At 43.6% G+C, this 19646-nt stretch overlaps 2 protein-coding genes across 12 annotated transcripts in view; one reads left to right on the top strand and one right to left on the bottom strand.

Moving 5' to 3' along the window:
* EPB41L2 (erythrocyte membrane protein band 4.1 like 2) overlaps window positions 1–19646 on the bottom strand; it is a 205546-nt gene that overhangs the window by 164211 nt on the left and 21689 nt on the right. The window contains exon 1 of one of the 11 annotated variants that reach the window (XM_055312057.1): window positions 5092–5117. The exons of 9 other annotated variants lie outside the window; for them this stretch is intronic. The gene's annotated coding sequence lies outside the window, so the exon portion shown is untranslated. Of the gene's footprint in view, window positions 1–820; window positions 841–5091; window positions 5118–19646 lie in introns of those variants that run through there. One more of the 11 variants, XM_055312058.1, reaches the window with a different exon arrangement.
* LOC129499985 (collagen alpha-1(I) chain-like) overlaps window positions 1–19646 on the top strand; it is a 68581-nt gene that overhangs the window by 26848 nt on the left and 22087 nt on the right. Inside the window, exon 2 of the mRNA XM_055310146.1 lies at window positions 9783–10777. Coding sequence (XP_055166121.1) covers window positions 9783–10777 — 995 coding nt within the window. The remainder of the gene's footprint in view (window positions 1–9782; window positions 10778–19646) is intronic.

Consider the following 19646-nt stretch of genomic DNA (forward strand, 5'->3'; position numbering starts at 1 on the left):
ACACAAAACCCCCACACACAACTTTTAACAGACCTTACATCTACAAAATGACTATGTGGTATCTGAAATGGTACCTATTCGGAAATAATCAGGAACACAGACCAGACTCCAGATCCATCAGGCTCCGACCATCTAGCTACAGGCCAGCCTGCCTCAGCGATTTCTCTCAACCAAAGAAGTGAATGGGGGTGCCTGGGCGGCTCAGTGGGGTTAAGAGTCTGCCTTGGGCTTGGGTCACCGTCCCGGGTCCTGGGATCCGGCCCCGCATCGGGCCCCCATGCTCGGTGGGAAGGCTGCGTCTCCCTCTTCCTCTCCCTCTGCATTCTCTCTAAATAATAAAATCTTAACGACAACAAAACAAAGTAGTAAACGATTTAACCAGCGTGAGGACCTCACACTGCGAGAACCCCTCCCCGGAATCACTAGGTAGATTTCATAAACACTTCTCACGCTGCCAAAGTGAACTAGAAACACTTCTAATAAGTCAACTGAGGGGGCAGAAAGAAAAAAAATCCCTGTAAAAATACACACTCTAAATGCCAAGATTTACCGATACGTTTTCAAGGCAGGAGAAAAACGGATTACCATTCAAGCCCATGGTTACAAAAGAATATAAAAGCTGGAGTTTTTTGTTTGTTTGTTTTTAGGTACGACATATGCACCACTTGTACTAACTCCAAGTATATTTCCCCAGGTTTTTAATCCAAATCACCCAAAATAACACCACTCTAAGCAGCGGAGTTTAAAAATTCACTCTATAAATTTTCTACAAAGCCTAACAATCTAGTGGGGGAAAAAAAGAGCATTTTCTCACACATACCCGGAGCCAGTCTGAAGTTGCTGTTTTTGCCTCACTGAAGTTGTTTTCTAGCCACAAGCTACTACAAATTGTTCAGACCTTTTGGCAGCAACACAGGAAACTGCCCTTTTCACCCGTTCTCCCACAAAAATGTAGTCAATTTCTAGGCAGGCCCATCTCTCAAGGCTGCTCGCTTTATGGAGCCAAATGCACACCATTTTCATCTAGCAACACGGAAGGGCCCCAAATATTGTACATTTTTGTGAAAACAAAACAAAGCAAAAACTGAAGGCAAGTCACCAAAGGCCTGTGGGCAAAGCTCTCCAAGCAACGAGCCCGTAAAGCGTGCTCCCCCACAGTCCCGGGGCCTCGGAAATCTTCAGGGCACTCGGCAGTCCAGCTGTTTCGGTTTTATCCGACTCGTCCAGGATGCAACAGGCCACATGTGAAGCCATTTCCTGCGCTTAATTGTCCTCGGCTTCCCACTGTCCTCAACTTGCCGTGTTTCAAATAAGTAGGTAATAAAGGCACATCTGCCTTTCGATTTGAAATAAAATCATAACCTCAGATCTTCGCTTTGAATCTGTACTTTTTCCACCATCCTAAGAATCACATAAAGGTATTTGGGCAAGCCACACAGAAGTGGTGCAAGTTTCTCTCAACTTTTTATGGGGGCATACAAATCGATCTATATTCTTCTCCTTCAAGCATGTAAGCAGGTGAGGGCAGGAGTGAGTAAGTTAAGTGAGCTGGAACATTTCATTTGTAACAGAAGGGCTGAAATTACCTTTTGAATGCAAAATTAAAGAGCCTTTGAAAACCAGGATTCCTTCTAGTCCCATTTGGCTTAAAATTTCACAGGGCATTTAAAAAAAAAAATCAACAAATAAAGAGTGAATGGCAAGGAGCATCTGCAGTTACTCCCCGAGTAGAGCTGGACACTACCCTGCCCGGGGAGCGTCAGATGCCAAAATGCAACCTGATGAACAATCCACAGACTGTAAAAGGAAATCGGCCCAGTATTTTCCAGGGAACGTTTACGGTCTCCAAAAATGACTTGTAACCTCAAACAAGTTCCAATATGACACAAAGGCAACTTTTCCAGAAGGGTACGATATCCAAAACTGTCCAAAAACCACGAAGACCAAAATGAGAAGCAAAGGGACCTGCATTCAATTACATACACCCATTACTTTGATTTCATAAAAGATAACCAAGAGTATTTTTCAGAGTCCAACATTAACAGTAACTGAAAATGTGTTCAAGTTCAGACTCCTTTTCAAAGCTACACTGAATTATTATAGCAAAATAGATCCTATAGATTATACCAGGGGAAAAAATCTGGAAGGCAAACCAAGAAATCCAAATTTAAAATTCAAACGAAAATTCCTGCCTAGTAGGTAGAGAGACCTGGGTTGCCTGGATCTAAGTACAAAAGGCACACCTTGTTATTTTAGGTAATCTTCCCGATTTAAATAGATTAGCTGCACAGGGAGTGAGTGCTAATTGCAAACATGCCTTCATTCACCACCTGCATTAGCTGATAACAAACCAAACCATCTTCCGTCTCCATAAGCAAAGTGTGCTATCAGAGAGGCTTCACATCATTGCTTATCAGCTTATCAGCACCTTCAACATACACACAACTGTGAATATTATGAGAAAGTGTCTATGGAGGGCGCAGGACGAAGTGGCCTCCTCGTTGGGAGAGTCACTGTGTAGGTAGAGGAAGCGCCGCGCAGCACCGGCAGGCGACAGCCAGGAGGACGTTCACCAGAGAAGCGGAGCCTGTCCTTGCTCACCTGTCCACATCTTCGCACGACTTAACCTTCGAACAAGTAAACAGCATCAAGGAACGGCTGCCCCAAGGTTATCCAGAGGTCTGGCACGGAAAGTCAGAGCATCCTCAAGTTCAAACACATGGGTTTTCTGGCCCGGGGCAGAGAAAAATAGGGTTGGGCAAATGTCCTGCAGATTTGAGCTAAGTAGGCAGCCAAGGCCTCTGTTTACTCCTGCTGCATGTTTCACTTTCTCACCCGTTAGGAAGCCCATCTTAAAGTGCGGTTGGACTTTTCCAAATAGCAGAGGAGTGGAAAATGCAGAGTCAGGCACCGATTTCTGTCACTCCGCATCCCACTTCCACCCCATATTCAATCTGTATTTATTGTGCAGTTACTATATTTAAAAAAAAAAAAAGGCACACAACTTTCAGTGAGAAGGATAAAGAGCTCACAGATGTATTTGTTACCAAGTGGGTTAGGTGTGCATCTGTATACACACCCAATAAACGTGCTGAGGGGGTTTTGTTTGCTTGTTTGTGCAGTTTTTGAAATATCTCTGCGCAGTTTACGTTATAGAGGCAAGAGCACTGAAGGCCCTTCACGTGTCTCAAGGAAAACCTCGACCCATGTGGCTTCAATCAAGCCAGCGGTTTCTTGCAGACGGTCCCAGCTCCGACTCGCCTGCATCCGGGTGCCGGGAAGGGCGAGGAGGGCAGCACTCATGCTGCTGCCGGGGGCTGAGCGATCCGCAGCCCGTGCTGGGGCACAGCTTCCCTAGGAGGACACTGTCCACGTCCCAGCTGTCTCACATACTTGTGTGAGATCATGGGATCCTTCCTGATTTACTCTTATTTTCTCCTACGTTTTTTCCAGTGAAATCCTTCCAGGAATGTTAGAATCATGTCTTTAAATGAGCTCACTAGTAAAAAGAATGTGTGAAATAATGCTTACTAGGAGACTTAACAGAAAACCAGTTGCAGCACACATCCGACTGTGGAGTATTCAAATCCTTCCTAGGGGCACGGGGGCGGCTCAGGGGTTGAGCATCTGCATTCAGCCCGGGTCGTGATCCCAGGTCCCGGGCTCGAGTCCTGCATCGGGCTCCCTGAAGGGAGCCTGCTTCTCCCTCTCTCTGCTCACGCTCTGTCTCTCTCAAATAAATAAATTTTTAAAAGTTGTTGGGGGGAAAAAAAAAACTATAAAACCACTATGAAAAGAACTATAAATCAGAAAGTTCAAGTACTGCCACTCTGAGTAAGAATAAAAATCCTGCAAGCCTAATACCTCAGAAATTAGAATAATTAAATGAAGATATACATGAGTATGTTTTACAAAGTGCTTTAATTTTTTTACATTATACCGCTGCTCAAGGAACAGCTCTGGTTTTAATATCCCCAGTAAATAAGACGCTGTCAGGAATAAAACAAGCAATGAACTAACATTGGCTGAATTTTAAAAATCCATTTTTAGGCTTCCAGAAAATTCACTGATGAGCAGAAATATTTGCCAAGATGTGCATTTCTCAGTGGCTGTAGCTGATGACGCTGTTTTGCATAGTTTCAATGTTTTCATTTTCTTTATAAGTATTATCCCCACATTCATAGTCTTCTACATTTTTAGTTCAAGATTAATTTTTTTTCAGATCTTTGCTCATATATGTATTTCTATGTAATTCATATATGCAGGTCATTCTCTTTAACTCCCATACAGTACTCCACCATAAAATAAACTTCCTTTTTCCCAATTGAAGGATAGTGTTTCTGCTATTTTGCTATTAAGATAGCTCAGTGACCACTGCTTCCGTTCTCCCTTGCAGAGGTGCAGGAGTCTCAAGGGTAGGTATCTAGTGTGGAATGCTGGCTGGGGAGGTATGGTCAATTTTACCCGATACTACCAAAATGTTCCCCAAGATGCTTGTACCAATATCTAGTCTCACTAAAAGTGAATACAAATAACAATTTTTCTACACCTTCCTCAACAATTGATGTTTTTAGATCTCTATTAAGATGGTTATGGAAAGTCTCTTATAATTTGCATTTCCTAACTACTAATGAGATTCATATGTTTCCTGGTCACTGGGGTTTCCAGTTCTGTGAACTGCCTACAATTATCCTCAATTTTTCTATCAGTCTGTCCTTATTGATTTATAGGAGTTGCTCCTATCACCTAGATTTTAATCCTTATAGGATACGGGCTGTTGTCAGTAATTCTCTCTTGAAAAGCCACCTACAATGGCTAGAATAGACCCAAGTCATTTTTTTCTCATTTGACTACAAGTATGGGAGTAGATGATTCATGGCTGATGCCTCTAGTCAAGAACATCATCATGGAACTAGCCTTGTATGCTCCTGCCCATCATCTCGAATATGTAGCTTCAACTTCTTCACTGCAACAAAGCTGCTGCAGCTCTAAACTTGATTCCCACATTGCAGGCAAGAAGGGAAACAAGGAAAGACAAAGACCAGACCCCGTATTCAGTAAGCAAAGCTTCTCCAGAAATTCTTAGCTTACCTGGTCTCAATGCTCACAACCTCTGAAGGACACCAAAGCAGACTGCCACTGTTAAATGGGCACAAAATAAGGTCGTGTTTGTAAAGATAGGAAGGCAATTAACAATGTCTTTCAAACATTCATTACACTCTCCACCAATTTGAGCCTTTTCTTCCCAATGTAGTATATTTTCTTGTTGTACGGAAGTTTAAGAGTCAAATTTCTCAATCTTTTCCTTTATCATTTGTATTATCTGTGTTTCCTACTCCCCAACAATGTTCATATTTTCATCTAAAAATTTTAAAGCTTGGCTTCATACCCTTAACACTATTTTGCATGAATAGTGAATTTTTGCACCTGGTATGAAGTGGGGAATGAAATTTCATTTTTTTCCATATGCTTCTTTAATAGGTCACCTTTCCCTACTGATTTAAACTACCACCTTTATAACATAACAAGTTTCCTTATTTTAGTTTATATCAAGTTTTTGGGCTCATATTGGTTTATATCAAGTACAGTGGTCTAATTACCTGGATTTGCAACATTTTAGTAAGTTTGATATGTGTGGTATGGCAAGTCTTCCCAACTTGTTGGGAAAACCAAAAATTATTTTGGCTACTCTTGGACACACGCTCATTGACATATGGATTTTAGGATGAACTGTTCCATAAAAAACCCTGCTTTGGTTTTTAATGGGTTTTCACTGAAATTATAGATGTATCTTAGGAAAACTGGTATCTTCACAATATCAAGCATTAAATAAGGAACAGCTCTCCATTTATTCAGCCCTTCTTTTACATCTTCAATGTTCCGTAATTTATCCACAAAGATTTCACACCTTATTAGATTTGTTCCTATGAAACAGAATTTCTACACTATTAGAAACCAGAAATGAGATCTTCTTTACATAACATTTTTAACTGGCTATCACATGATTCACTTGGGTTTTGCAGAATATTCTGTAACTGTGAAAAAAATAATTTTCATCCCTTCTTTCTAATACTTAATGCTCATTTCTTGTCACACTGTACTGACAAATTTCAAGAACCACATAAAAATGACCAAAAAATGGTATTTTTTTATTTTGACTTTAAGAATATGCTATCATCATACTGTTAAGTGTAACATTAGATATTAACTTGAAAAAACATTACTTACTGTATCAAATTAACTATACGGATTCCTATTTTAGTGAGCATTTTCATGAATATTAAAATTTCATTAAATGGCTCATCTAACAAAATAATTATGTTTTCCCTACAGTTGCCAATAATAAAATCTATTAAAGGAATCTGAAACGGTCTGTTATTCCTACATTCTTGAAAAAACTCCATTTGGTTATAAAAGACTTTTGGGGGGGGTGTTTATTGGGTTACCTATAATTATGAGTGATATTAGCCTATCATTTTGTTTTCTTTTTTTTTTTTTTTTACCCCCACTATTCTGGTCAGTATCTGTTTTCAGCATTATGTTGGTCTTCAAATTTTAAAAAGAATGCTTTAATACAGTTCTACATTCTGGAACCATAAAGGAATGTTCTGTTCCATGATAGTATAAAAACATTTTCCTACAATGGAGGCCCAGTAACTCGTATTTTTTCATGTTCTCTATGATTATTAACTTCCAAGATTTTCTTCTGAAGGAAAACATTTATATTTTCCTGGGAATGTTTCTATTTTGCTGATTCATTTCTAAATTATTACTAAAGGTCTATCTTTACAATGTTTCCTGGTCTGAGGTTATAAAATTTTTTTCTCATTCTTTTTCCTAGTTACAGGTTTATCCTTTATCTAGTGACTTCCATCCCCCTCTTCTCCGCCCAATACAAAATTATTACATTTTTTTCTCTTCCAATTTTTGTTCAAGTCACTGACTCCCTCTTCCTTACTTACTGGGGCTTATTCTTCATTCTCTTTCTACTGTCTTAAATGTAACGTTCATTTCCATTTTTTTTTTCATTAGACAGTAATTTAAAGCTGTGGATGTCAGGGCACCTGGCTGGCTCAATTGGTCGAACATGGTACTCTGGATCTCAGGGTTGTGAGTTTGAGCCCCATTGTGAAGGGAGAGTTTACTTTAAAAAAAATAAAGAAATAAAATAAAGCTATGAGTGTCTGGCTACAGTTCCTGCAGCCTCTCTCAACTTTTGCCATGTAGGTTCTCCCTGTTACTGTGTTGTAAGCAATCTGTAATTCTAGCTCCCATAATGGATGGTTTCCTGTCCCTTCCTGTTACACACGTTCCAAGAGGCTCCGGTCACCGGAGTCATCCACAACTGAATGACAGTAAAAAGACCAATGAATGGATTTTCCATGCTAAGTATCAACAGTATACTTGGTGAGAGATGCAAGTCAACAATTTAGGCTCTAAGTCAGAAAGCCCATCCCGGAGGATTACAACCCCAATTGTTGAGTTATCTGCTGGAGTTTCCCAGGACCCCCAGTCCTTCACTCACTGTGCTGCTCATGCTCTCAGAACTTTTTTTTTTTTTTTAAGATCGTATTTATTTATTCACGAGAGACACAGAGAGAGAGGCAGAGACACAGGCAGGGGGAGAAGCAGACTCCATGCAGGGAGCCCGACCCGATGCGGGATCCCAGGATCACACCCTGAGCTGAAAAAGGCAGACGCTCAACCGCTGAGCCACCCAGGCGTCCCTGGGAACAATTCTTTTTTTTTTTTTTTTTCAATTCTTAAGCACACCTTTACTCCTCCCTCTCTCATCACAGGGTCTGGTGAGTGCTGGAATCCTGCCACAGTGACTCATCCAGAAGATTACCATCGCAGCACGGGTCATATCTCAAGATTGGAGCCCTTTCTATGTAATATGCTGGGGTTCCGGTGTTAAAAAACTACAGCAAATAAGAATCACTGAAAAATATTTAAAAACCCTGCACAGACTAAAGAACCACACTCCAACACCCTCCTGAGCAAAACCGTGGCCAAAAACACCAAACTGGTACCTAACAGAAAAATCAATTAGGAAAGTAAGGATGGTATATACCCAAATACATGGCAACATTTTTTTTCTAAAAAAAAAAAAAAAAGCAAAACCTCAGGAAAGAGGAAATGCTCTTTAAAAAATGTCAATAGTAACAAGAGTAGTAAGAGCACTAGCCAACACTTCCCCAACAGTTCTTATGGATTCTGCTAATAGTTCTCGCAAATATTTAAACCAAACTTTAATTTTTTTCTTGCATAACTTAATCCTTACAAAAACCCTATGAAATAGACATTTCATAGATGATGAGAGTAAGGCACACAACCACTCAACCCAAGCATTCTGGCTCCAGTAGTGACCCTGATGACTACACTTTATACCACCGAAATACTCCATACTTTTTACTATATCCTACAGATAATTCTTGATCTGCTTCATATTTAAATCTTTGTAGTTATCAGAGGGAACAGTCTCTTAATTGCTTTATTTTTTTTTAATAATTTACTAACATGCTTGCATTCAAAGCCTGGCTCGACCAATTAGCTGCCATGCAAGTGATTTAATCTCTTTTCCTCTGTTTCTTCATCTTCGACATAAAAACCACTGATGGCACCGATCTCATAAACCGAGCGTGTGGTTTAAATACCCTGAAGTGTTGAGGTTGTATTACAATACCTGTCCTGGTGAGCAATCTATGTCAGCTGTCACTGCGAGAACAGTGTAATCACCAGGATCAGACACTGTTTCCAGGGAGGGATTTCCCTCTAATTATAAATAATATTACATGGTGCGCCTGGGCAGCATGGTTGGTTAAGCAACCACCCCTGGGTTCCAGCGCAGATCATGAATGAGATCAAGCCCTGCATCTGGCTCCGGGCTCAGCGGGAAGTCGGCTTGAGAGTCTTTCGCCCTCTCCCTCTGCCCCTGCTGCTCGTGCTCGCTCGCTCTCTCTCAAATAAATAAATATTTTAAAGAATAACATATGAATCATATCATACACAAGCCTTTTAAAAATCTGTTAAAAATCAAATTCTGTAAGACTAACCCTTGTGCCTATCACAGATATTAAGCAATCAAGTAAGTCTATGGATAAGATTCTTGTGACATTATCATATCAGATTCAACTCTAGAAATAGGATTCACATGAAAAAAAGATTTCTTTTGTCTGTTCTGTAAATCATTCTATTCCCCTTACCTACAACATTGTTTGGCACCGACACGTATGTGCTGAATGAATGAGTAAAAACGTGCTTTGTCTCAAACGAGTTAGAAGGAAATGAAAATGTCATGTCCTAGAAAACAATGTCATTAGATAAAAAGTTTTATACAAAAAGTCTTATAAAATGACGAAAGTGATCCTTCCATACTGATACTTGGTATCTTGCTGTTTTAATACGCGCATGTAATTACCAAGCAGTAAATGAACACGTGAGAGGGAGAGGGTGCCTGCCCTGGAAGTTCACACAATGACCCAAAAAAATCACTTGAGGGACACAAAGACCTTTCCTCCTTGTCTTTTCCTGTCGTGCCTCCAGAATCAGTTGCACCTGATCTTCGGGAGCCGGAGTTCTCAGGGGCAGCGAGTACAAATTCCCCTTTCCTGGAAGGAGCTCCGTGTCCACAGGGCGCTCCGCTTGCTTTCGCGTCAGATAAATAACCCTCCTGACAGACGCCGAGCGACCTGGAGCGACCTGCCCGTGCCCGCGGCGGCCACTCGGGCACCTCCACCTCCGGGGCCTTGACCGAGGCCACCGGGGGGTGCGGGCTGCAGTGAGCCCGAGAGGCGGCGCGACCTGGCGGCCGGGGCAGGACCTCGGGGCAGGACCTCGGGGCCCGGGCGCCGCCGCAAGCACGGCCTGAAAGCCTCGCGGGGCGAGCGAGCGCGGTTCCAGTGCGCTTGGCGGGTGGGCGGAGCCCGGGGCGCCGGAGGTCACCCGGGCCGGGCTGCTCAGGCGGGAAAGGAGCCGGTCGGCCTCGGGCCCGGGCGCCGCGGGGACGGGGCGGGGGCGGGCAAGGGGGCGCGGGACACGGCGGGGCCGCACGCCCCGGACCCCGGACGCGACTGTCCGGCCAGGCCTCGAGCCCCGCGCCGCTCGGAGCCTCAGCACCTGGCGCGGCCTCAGCTCGGTGGGCTCGCAGCGCCGCCTCGACGCCGGGCGCCTCGGCACGAGAACGCGCACACGCGGCGGCGGCGGCGGCCCGGGCGCCACAGCCGAGGCCACAGCCGAGGCCACAGCCGAGGCCGCCCGCCCGAGCAGGCCGAGCAGGCCGCGTCCCCTCCGGCCTCCGCGCCGAGCAGCCTCGCGCTGAGAATCGCCCGCCGCGTGGCCGCCACGCGCCTCGAGGCCCGCCGCCGCCCTTCCCGCCGCCGCGAGCCAACGAGCCAACAAGCCAACAGGCCGGTCTCTGCTCGGGCCCTGCCCAGGGGCGCGGGCTGCGCCTGGGGCCCTCCCGCCTCGCAGGGCCTTCCCCTCGGCCGCCCGCAGCACGCGGCCCCTGTCCGCCGTCCCGGCGAGGACGCCATGCGGGGCCCCAGGCGCCGGCGCCCCGTGGTCCCCCGTGGTCCCCCGTGGTCCCTCGCGGCCGCCCTCCGGCTGCCCCCACCTCCCCGCGCCTCCTCCCGCGCTTCCCCGCAAAGGCCTCGGGCGCCTCAGGCCCGGCCATCCGCAGGCCGCCGCGCCCAGGGCAACACCAGGACACAGCGCGTCCTCCCAGGGCAACGGCCGCCCCCGGAGACCCGCAGGGGCGCAGAGCTCTGCAGCGAAGGCCCGGCCATGGACCCCGCCCCCCCCCGCCCCCCCCCCCCCGCCCCCCCCCCCCCGGGCTCGAATGACGTCACCGCCGCAGAGCCCGTCCTCGCTCCGGGAGCCCCTCGCGAAGGGTGGGCGCGGAGCCACCCTGGGGCACTGCAGGGACGGCGCCCTTGTGCCCCAGGCCACGGAAGCCCCGAGCAGCGAGCACGAAACGGCGGGGCAGGACCCCACCCCCCGCGGGGTCACCGCCGGCGGCCAGGGCCCGGGGCACAGCGGGGTACGCGACGCCTCAGCTCACTGCCGCCTCAGTCCTGAGGTCGAGCCCCCCCCCCCCCCGCCCCGCGGGCAGCACGCTCAGCACGGGGTCTGTGCGAGCTTCTCTCTCCCAGCCCCTCCTGTCCTCTCTCTAAAACAAATAAATCTTTATTTTAAAAAAAAAGGCAGCATTGCCTTAAGATAGGCCCCCAACAGCAAAAACTTCCACCTACTAGGCCCCCCACCCCAAAAAAGTCCACTCATTCAACAGAAATGTACGGAGTTCCGAAGCTGGGAATTAGAGATTTAACAATGACCATGAGTTTTATTTTTCCCAAAAAAGGTTAAAAGAATTCTCTAGAAAGTGTTTATGAGTGTTTCCAAGAGTCCTGCAATATTCCAAGGTCAATTCAAGTTTCTGCTGATACCCGATCAAGTAGTTTATTCAAAACTGCCAGGACTTGAAATATTTTCAGGGAAGGCGAAGTGAAAATTCTGCACTGTGACTTCTATCATGAGCGCCTAAGCAAAACGCAAACACCCCCCCCCCCCGTGAAGTATACTTATTTGGTGACTGCAAAGATAATTTCAAAAGATCTAACCAAAAATGACAACAGGTAACAGGATACCAGTATTCCAACATATCTATGAACTACATATCAGTTTGTTTGTTTGTTTATGACATGGAGAGCGCACAAGCAGGCAGAGGAAGCAGCAGGCTCCCAGCTGAGCAGAGCACGATGTGGGGTTCCACCCCAGGACTCTGGGATCATGACCTGAGCCGAAGGCAGATGCTTAACCCACTGAGCCACCCAGGGGCCCCAGATATCGGAGTTTAAATGTCAGCAGTTACCACTCATGAAGTAGATCTGTCCTTCGTTGCTACTTTAAACAAAGCGACGATAGCCAATCACCAACTCACGTTACCAACTTCTCTATAACACCAGAATTACGGACACTTTCTAAGAATGAATACCTATTTCTAAAGAGTATTCCCACCGAGGGAAAAGCAATCATGAGGCTCCTTCAAAAAGTATAAGGTAAACATGTCCTTCACGACACGGGCAAAGCGGCTTCCTGCTCTGTGGACGGAACCCATTTCCCTTTTGGAGACTCCCTGATCATGTGTCACTAAGGGCCTGGCGCATCCCTCAGTGTGACACTGCTGCTCTCCAGAGAACAATGAAATAAAAATACTCCATTGTCTCAAGCTCAGGACATACTAGAGGATACAAAAAGTTGACTCTAACTGGTTTATTATTTTAAAAGGGAAAATGGTAAGTAAACATGCAGGATGAAAAACTGTTCAATCTGGCCCAGTCCTTTGAATACTAACCACTACACCAAGGACATGTCCCTCAGCAGTGTGGCCCTCAGACAACAGAACCTGTGTCCCCCTAATCGGAAGAAAAGGTTACGTAGTATGTAAATCCTGCACCGGGTTATCCAGTCATATGCTAGGTTATATCCAGGGCATATCACCTACTATAGGTACATGCAGATTTGCACACACATTTTTCTCTTGATTGCTCTCCAAACATATTTAAGTAATCAAGAGACACAAATGTTATAAATAATAATCGGGAACATTTATCACTCCAAAATAATCTGCACTTGTTGTATCTTGATTTCTTGTGTCTCCCATTCTCCACATGTCCTGTCAAAGTCTTGTTGTGCTCCTGAATGGCCAAATTACTGAGGGCACCATCCCACTGCTCAGCTTGGCTCCAGTGCTGCGAAGTAAAGAAGGATCTAGTTCTCTCTCAAGTTCTGATCAGCTACTCTCATCAGAGAGCAAACTTTTCAACCTTCCCTTCCATCGCTGAAACTCATTGGTGATAACACTGGAGAGAGAATGCCAGAGGGAGAAAGAAAACCTAACACCTTTCACGTTTACACGAGTATTTTCCTCCCCAGTATCTCCCTTTGGCATCTCTCTCTCCTTTCGGAAATTCTGGTAAGGAAATACAAAACCGTATCCCCTTATGACTTATGCCCCCCCTTTGGGGCGGGAGGCTATCCTAGGGAAGAGCATCAAGTGAACGCTGTGGCCTTCTCTATTTGCTTAGGACTGAAAAGCTGAACAGCTTAGTGTTATTTTGCAAAAATCTGAATATATCACTCCACCCCTCTCCCCACTGAGCACTGATGAAAAGACATTGTTATTAGCAAATTACCCTAGTCAAATTCTGAAGAATGGCCTGGGTAAACAGTACATTAATCACTGTCCTTTCAAAAGCTAAATTTACATTCTACAATTTCATCCTATGGAAATAAATTTTTAAAAACATGCAGAAAGGATTAGAGCGATCACTGCTCTATTTTTAAATTGCCAAGTTAATTCCAGAAATTAAAAGGGCATTTCCCTCTATGGCATCCTGATTCACATGTCAAAAAATGACTTAGATTTTATACATTTACTTTGGAAACTTGAAGATGCGTGTCAAATTACAAACCAACTGCATAAACATTCCAGTGACATTTAACTGCTACCAAACTGCTAAACGTTGATCTTTAATAGGACACGGCCGTTAGTGTCACACCACCTACAAGTCTGAACCAAGATTTGACTGTTCTGAGCCCTTTAGCCAACAGTGAAATCCTCAGGGGAGGATCTATTTAGGTTTTTCTTTTCCAGGCGGCACCCCCAAACCCAATGAGGATAACAGGTGGATTGCGGCCATCCGCAAACTCATGTTCTCTCTCTCTCTCTCTCTCTCTCTCTCTCTCTCTCTCTCTCTCTCACACACACACACACACACACACACACACACCTATTCAGAACCATTGTTTGCAGTTCTTAAACTACTTTAACAAAAGGCTGAGTGCCCTACTAAGAAGAGTAAGGACTCAACTATCAGTGGCTCTAGATCAGAGGCTGAGAGAGAAGGGATGTTCTGGATGGCAAAGCCAACAAGAGGCAAAGGTGGCCAGAAGCACTGAGCAACTGCAGGCCCTGACCCCGTCGGCTGGGCAGTGCTGCCCCTCACAGCATGATGGGGCTCACTGACCCTCCCTGTTGTGCGGACCTCCTGGTCTCACCAATGCCTTCCCAACCCCTGGTTTTAAAGCATTTATAAGCAACTTTTGTAGCAGGTGCTCCATAAATTCCAAAACTACATCAGCAGACTTCTACTGAAAGTATTTCTCCACTGCCTAATAGCCAGAATCTCTTGTGTAATTGTCTATCTTCAAAAAGCAGAAAGTTACTGACAAGTCATTTTTATATAAGCTTTCCTTTGTATGGTAATAAGATCAAAGTAAAATATGCAGCCTCCCCTGTATATTTTAGGTCCTCAAATAGTACCTCTTTAAGATGTGCTGCATTTCTAAATAGGCAATTTCTCAAGCACTTACCTCAGTATTAAATAATTTCCTTAATCTGAATCATTTATATAACGACTCCACCAGACTCATCTTGTAAAAATGCCCTTGTCGTCAAATATAATTACATGTATACAGCAACAGCTGCTAATAAATTAAATGACATCCTTCACCTAGAGGTGCCAAAGGCTATAACTAATTAAAAAGTTTATAAGAATGGTAGAGAATATTAAAATGTAGCACGATGTTAAATACCTACTAGGCACCAAGTAGACACCTCCCAAAATGACTGAACTGTTGGTTTAAGTACCTACAGAGCACATTTACCCAGGGCGCCTGGCTAGCTCAGTCAGTGGAGCATGTGGCTCTTGATCTTGGGGTGTAAGTCTGTGCCCCATGTCAGGTATAGAAATTACTTAAAAATAGAGTTTAAAAAAAATAAAAGCAGATTTACCCAAATGTCCACTTAGACTAATGGACAGAAAAGTAAGGGATCCCTGAGTGGCGCAGCGGTTTGGCGCCTGCCTTTGGCCCAGGACGTGATCCTGGAGACCCGGGATCGAATCCCACGTCGGGCTCCCGGTGCATGGAGCCTGCTTCTCCCTCTGCCTGTGTCTCTGCCTCTCTCTCTCTCTCTCTCTCTCTCTCTGTGTGTGTGTGTGTGTGACTATCATAAATAAATAAAAATTTAAAAAAAAAAAAAAAAAAAAAAAAAAAAGAAAAGTAAGCAAACAGGTACGAAAAAGAAAACGTACCAAGATTAAACAAACAGGCATACGAAAGTAAGCTACTTAAAAGTAAAAGCAATGGGCAAAAACAAAAAAATGCCATAGAAGAGACTGACTAGGTACCAAAATCACGCCAAAATAATCAGACATGTATATAGTAAGTTCAACAGATCTGTGCCAAGAAGATTAAGAGGACACATGCTAAATTCTAAGGACTCGAATCAGCTGACTTAATTAACTGGAAATTTTACTAATTACAAATTAAATCCAACTCTTGGCCAATGTTACACTTCAAAACTTCGTGATTTCCTCACTCAATTCTTCCATTACACGAATTGACACCAAAAAAGAAAATAATTTATGAACATAATAACTGAAAATTCAGTAACTGTAAACATTTATTACCAAAACATTAAATAAATAATCCAACCCAGGAGTGACTAATTACATTCTCTAAAATGAACCATGGAAATTATGAGTGTCTTCTCCAGGACTTTGACCGTGAAGCTCTACTATGTCTTCTATCTCAGCATTTCTCCAGTGGAAGGCAGTATTTAATGAAGTATACAAATGAAAATCAGAAAAAAATTCTACTCAAGTATTCACGTTGGTAGAAGATACATTTAAATGTCATGAAGCGATTTCTTGAGAAGAGGGCATCATCAAATATGACAAAGGACACTTACTCCAAAGTGATGTGTAAAGGGGAAGAGGAAACAGGCCTATTTCAACTATATACCAAATCTTGAAAGGGCTTCAATTCTGAGAAATATGTCCCTAAAAACATGTCTGAAGACAAAACCACTAGAAGAAATGCTTACCAGATAAACCCTTGACCAAGTTTATGTATCAGTTTCCTGTGCATTATTGTATCAAAAATCACAGAAGAGGTAACAGCCTGGGGTTACAGCACAGTGACCCCTTCCTTTAAAAGGGTTTAGCGGAAGGGCACCTGGGCAGCACAGTCTGCCTCTTGATTTCAGCTCCAGTCGTGATCTCAGGGTCATGAGAGCAAGGCCCACGTCCCTCTGTCCCTCTAGCTCCCTGCTCAGCAGGGAGTCTGCTTGTCCCTCTCCCTCCCCACTCCCCCACCCACCCATCCCCCTGCTCACACATGCTCTTTAAAATAAACAAAATCTTAAAAAAAATAAAATAAAGGGCTTAGCGGAGTACTTTAGAAAGCTGTGGAACAGAACAAGGGCTTCATCCTTCCTTCATGTTCTTTCAACTATAAAATACAGCCGCACTTACCTCCTACCTCCTTTCAGCTCCTGAGAACGTAAGGGGAGTAAACGAAATAACAATTTTGGTCCACTTGAACAAAGTTGCTTATACAAACCTTACTTTTTTTCTCACAAATGAAAGACTGGTTTGCACAGGTCACAGCATCACAACAGGCCAAAGTATAAGATCATAAGTGGCACTATTACTCTACAGAGTATTTTCAGATTCATGCTTTAATCTCAAGAACCAACGGGGCAGGCCGACCTCACCTCAGAGTATTACCGATTAGACCCACCTGCCAGGTTACTAGCCCACGGCAAGGACTCAGGTCTTGTACTTTAAGATCTAAGTTCCATTTACTACATCACTCAATGTCCCAAATCACAGAGAACTTCTATTTGTGAGAAACATACAAGATGTGTTCTTACCCACCTGTCCTGACAAAATAATAACTGTAAAGGTAATAACCTTATACATACACACCGATGCTGAGTCTACTTACCTCATAATGGTGCCTCCTCATTCACATTCCTTTAAAAATCAAGGGCTAACAACTCAAATTCAAAAACAGGCGAAGGCCTTAGACATTTCTCCAAAGGGGATATACAAATAGCCAATAAACACATGAAAAGATGCTCAACATTAGGGAAATGCAAATCAAAACCATCTTCACACACATTAGGATGGTTATTATAATTTTTTTTAAGGAAAATAAGTGTAGGCAAAGATGTGGTGCGATTAGAATTGCTGGTGGGAATTTAAAATGGTCTAGCCCTGTGCAAAGACAGCTCGAGGGGTCCTCAAAACTTAAGAATTACTATATGACCCAGAAATTCCTCTCCTAGGCATATACCAGAAAAAACTAAAAGGAGGAACAAAACAAGTATTCATATACCAATATTCATTGCAGTATTACTCTCCATAGCCAAGAGGTAGAAATACAAATGTCCATCAACAGGTGAGCGGGTAAACAAAACGTGGTATAACATACAAGGAATATTAGTCTTAAAAAGGAATGAAATCGGGGATCCCTGAGTGGTGCAGAGGTTTGGCGCCTGCCTTTGGCCCAGGGCGCGATCCTGGAGACCCGGGATCGAATCCCATATCGGGCTCCGGGTGCATGGAGCCTGCTTCTCCCTCTGCCTGTGTCTCTGCCTCTCTCTCTCTCTCTCTGTGACTATCATAAATAAATAAATTAAAAAAAAAAAAAGGAATGAAATCGCCACTTGCTGTAACAAGGATAAACCTTGAAAACACTACGCCTACTGAAATAAGCCAGATACAAAAGGACAAGTATATTATGATTCCTCTTACATGAAGTATTTAGAATAGGCAAATTCAGATACAAAGCAGAATAAAGGTTATCTGGGACTGGAGAGGAGGAACAAAGGAGGAGTTATTATTTAATAGGTACAGAGTCTATGTCTGGGATGATAAAAAAAAAGATCTGGAAATAGGAATGTAGCTGTACAGCACTGTGAATGTGCTGAATTCTACTAAACTGTACACCACCAAATGGTTAAAATGGTAAGTTCTCTGTATTTTTATTTTATGTATATTTTACCACAGTAAAAACAAAACTTCAGGGCTAAATCTATAGTCACCAAAAACTGAAGACATAAGCAAAGAAGCACTAAGTGTTAAAACATCCCCTGATGAATACAGTGAACCATAGAGTCAGCATGTCAACTTCTATTATAAATCGGGTTTCATACTGTTGCCAACTGACATCAGAGATCTGTTTTTCCACAAGCAAACGAGAACATGACCTATGGTTTCAGAGCTGCTGGAAACAAACTATGAATTTGGTATCTGAGACCAATGTACCTGGGTGGGTAGAGAGAGATGATATAATCGAATTTATGAGAAGCTAGAAATGAAGAAAATGAAGCTCAGAGTTACCTTTCCATGACCCTACAATCAGTTAATGATAAAATAATGACTAGAACAACTCAGGTCTCTTTCTCCTAAACTAGTGCCTTTTTTTGTTTTAAAGATTTCATTTATTTATTCATGAGAGACACGAGGGAGAGGCAGAGGCAGGCTCCATGCAGGGAGCCTGACGTGGGACTCGATCCTGGGACTCCAAGGACGCCCTGGGCCCTAGGCAGTCACCCAGGTGCCCCCTAAACCAGTGCTTTTCTATATTCGGTTTAGTTTGACCATGTTACTTATCCCCCCTCTCAAGATATACATAGCATTCATTTTTTAAAAGCTTATTCAAATGTCCTGAAAGTTGTGTTTCAAAGATCACCCTGTAACTCTTGAATCTACCTCCCTTGAGGGGAACTGGAGAGGGCTCATTCTCATACTCCTGATCATTAAAGAATTAATAAGCTGGCACCATATCCTGTGGAGGTGATTTCAAAAGAACAAAGACTAAACTCAAATCCTAGAAAAATGGAAAATCAATATACCTAAATAGCTTAAGGGTTTCACTTTGCTACCAAGTACAAGGGACAAAAGTCTTCACACCTAAATGCCTGACTACAAAAGGATAATCACTGGCACCACCCACATTCGTAATCAAATGTACCTGCACAGCTTAAGCATCCCACCAGTTCGGAAGCGCCCAGTTAAGATGACAAAATCCAACACTCTATTTGAGAAAATCATCTAGGAGCTCACTTTGGTAAAAAGACCAATCTTTTGCTAATCGCCTAGTTTAGAGAGATTCAAGAGTACTTAAAGATGACAACATACAATACAACGATGAACAAAGCCAGAAAAGACAACAAGCAACTAAAATGCTATTGCAAATTCTCACGGGTAAATAAGTGCACAAAATCTCATTATGGCCACTAAACAAAGAAAATTACGGAACTCTCCTGCCCACAACATTCCACAGAAACTTCAAACACATACCTTTGTCTTCTTCCAAGATCTAGTGCCTAGAGATTTGAGAAAAGCTTCACATATCACCTTCTACTTCCCTGATCTTCAAAATGTGGTCACAAGTGATGGTTCTCCCAAGTGCAGTCACCAAGTATTTCCTGAGCTCTACATGCTAGAGCGGATACAAAGACATCAGTGACCTATTCCCTCTCACCAAGAGCCTTATAATCCAGTGGAAAATAATAGATGTTTATACGTTTAAAAAAAAAACACCTTCACAGTGTAGATGAGTTTGGCTCTGGCATCAGACCAAGCTGAGTTACAACCTCAGTCTTTTAAGGCTTAGCTCTCTACACCTGTTACCTCATGGATGATGTGGACAATGCCTATTCTGTAGGGTGATTGTGAGGTCAAAATGAAACAAGCAAATGCTTGTGACTCGTGCAAAGCAAGCACTCAAAAGCCAGCAATATCCTTGTTCACTATTATTATTACAACGGAAACACCAATGCAGCC

The sequence above is a fragment of the Nyctereutes procyonoides genome, unplaced genomic scaffold (assembly GCF_905146905.1).
Source record: "Nyctereutes procyonoides isolate TBG_1078 unplaced genomic scaffold, NYPRO_anot_genome, whole genome shotgun sequence".
NCBI classification, from domain to species: domain Eukaryota; kingdom Metazoa; phylum Chordata; class Mammalia; order Carnivora; family Canidae; genus Nyctereutes; species Nyctereutes procyonoides.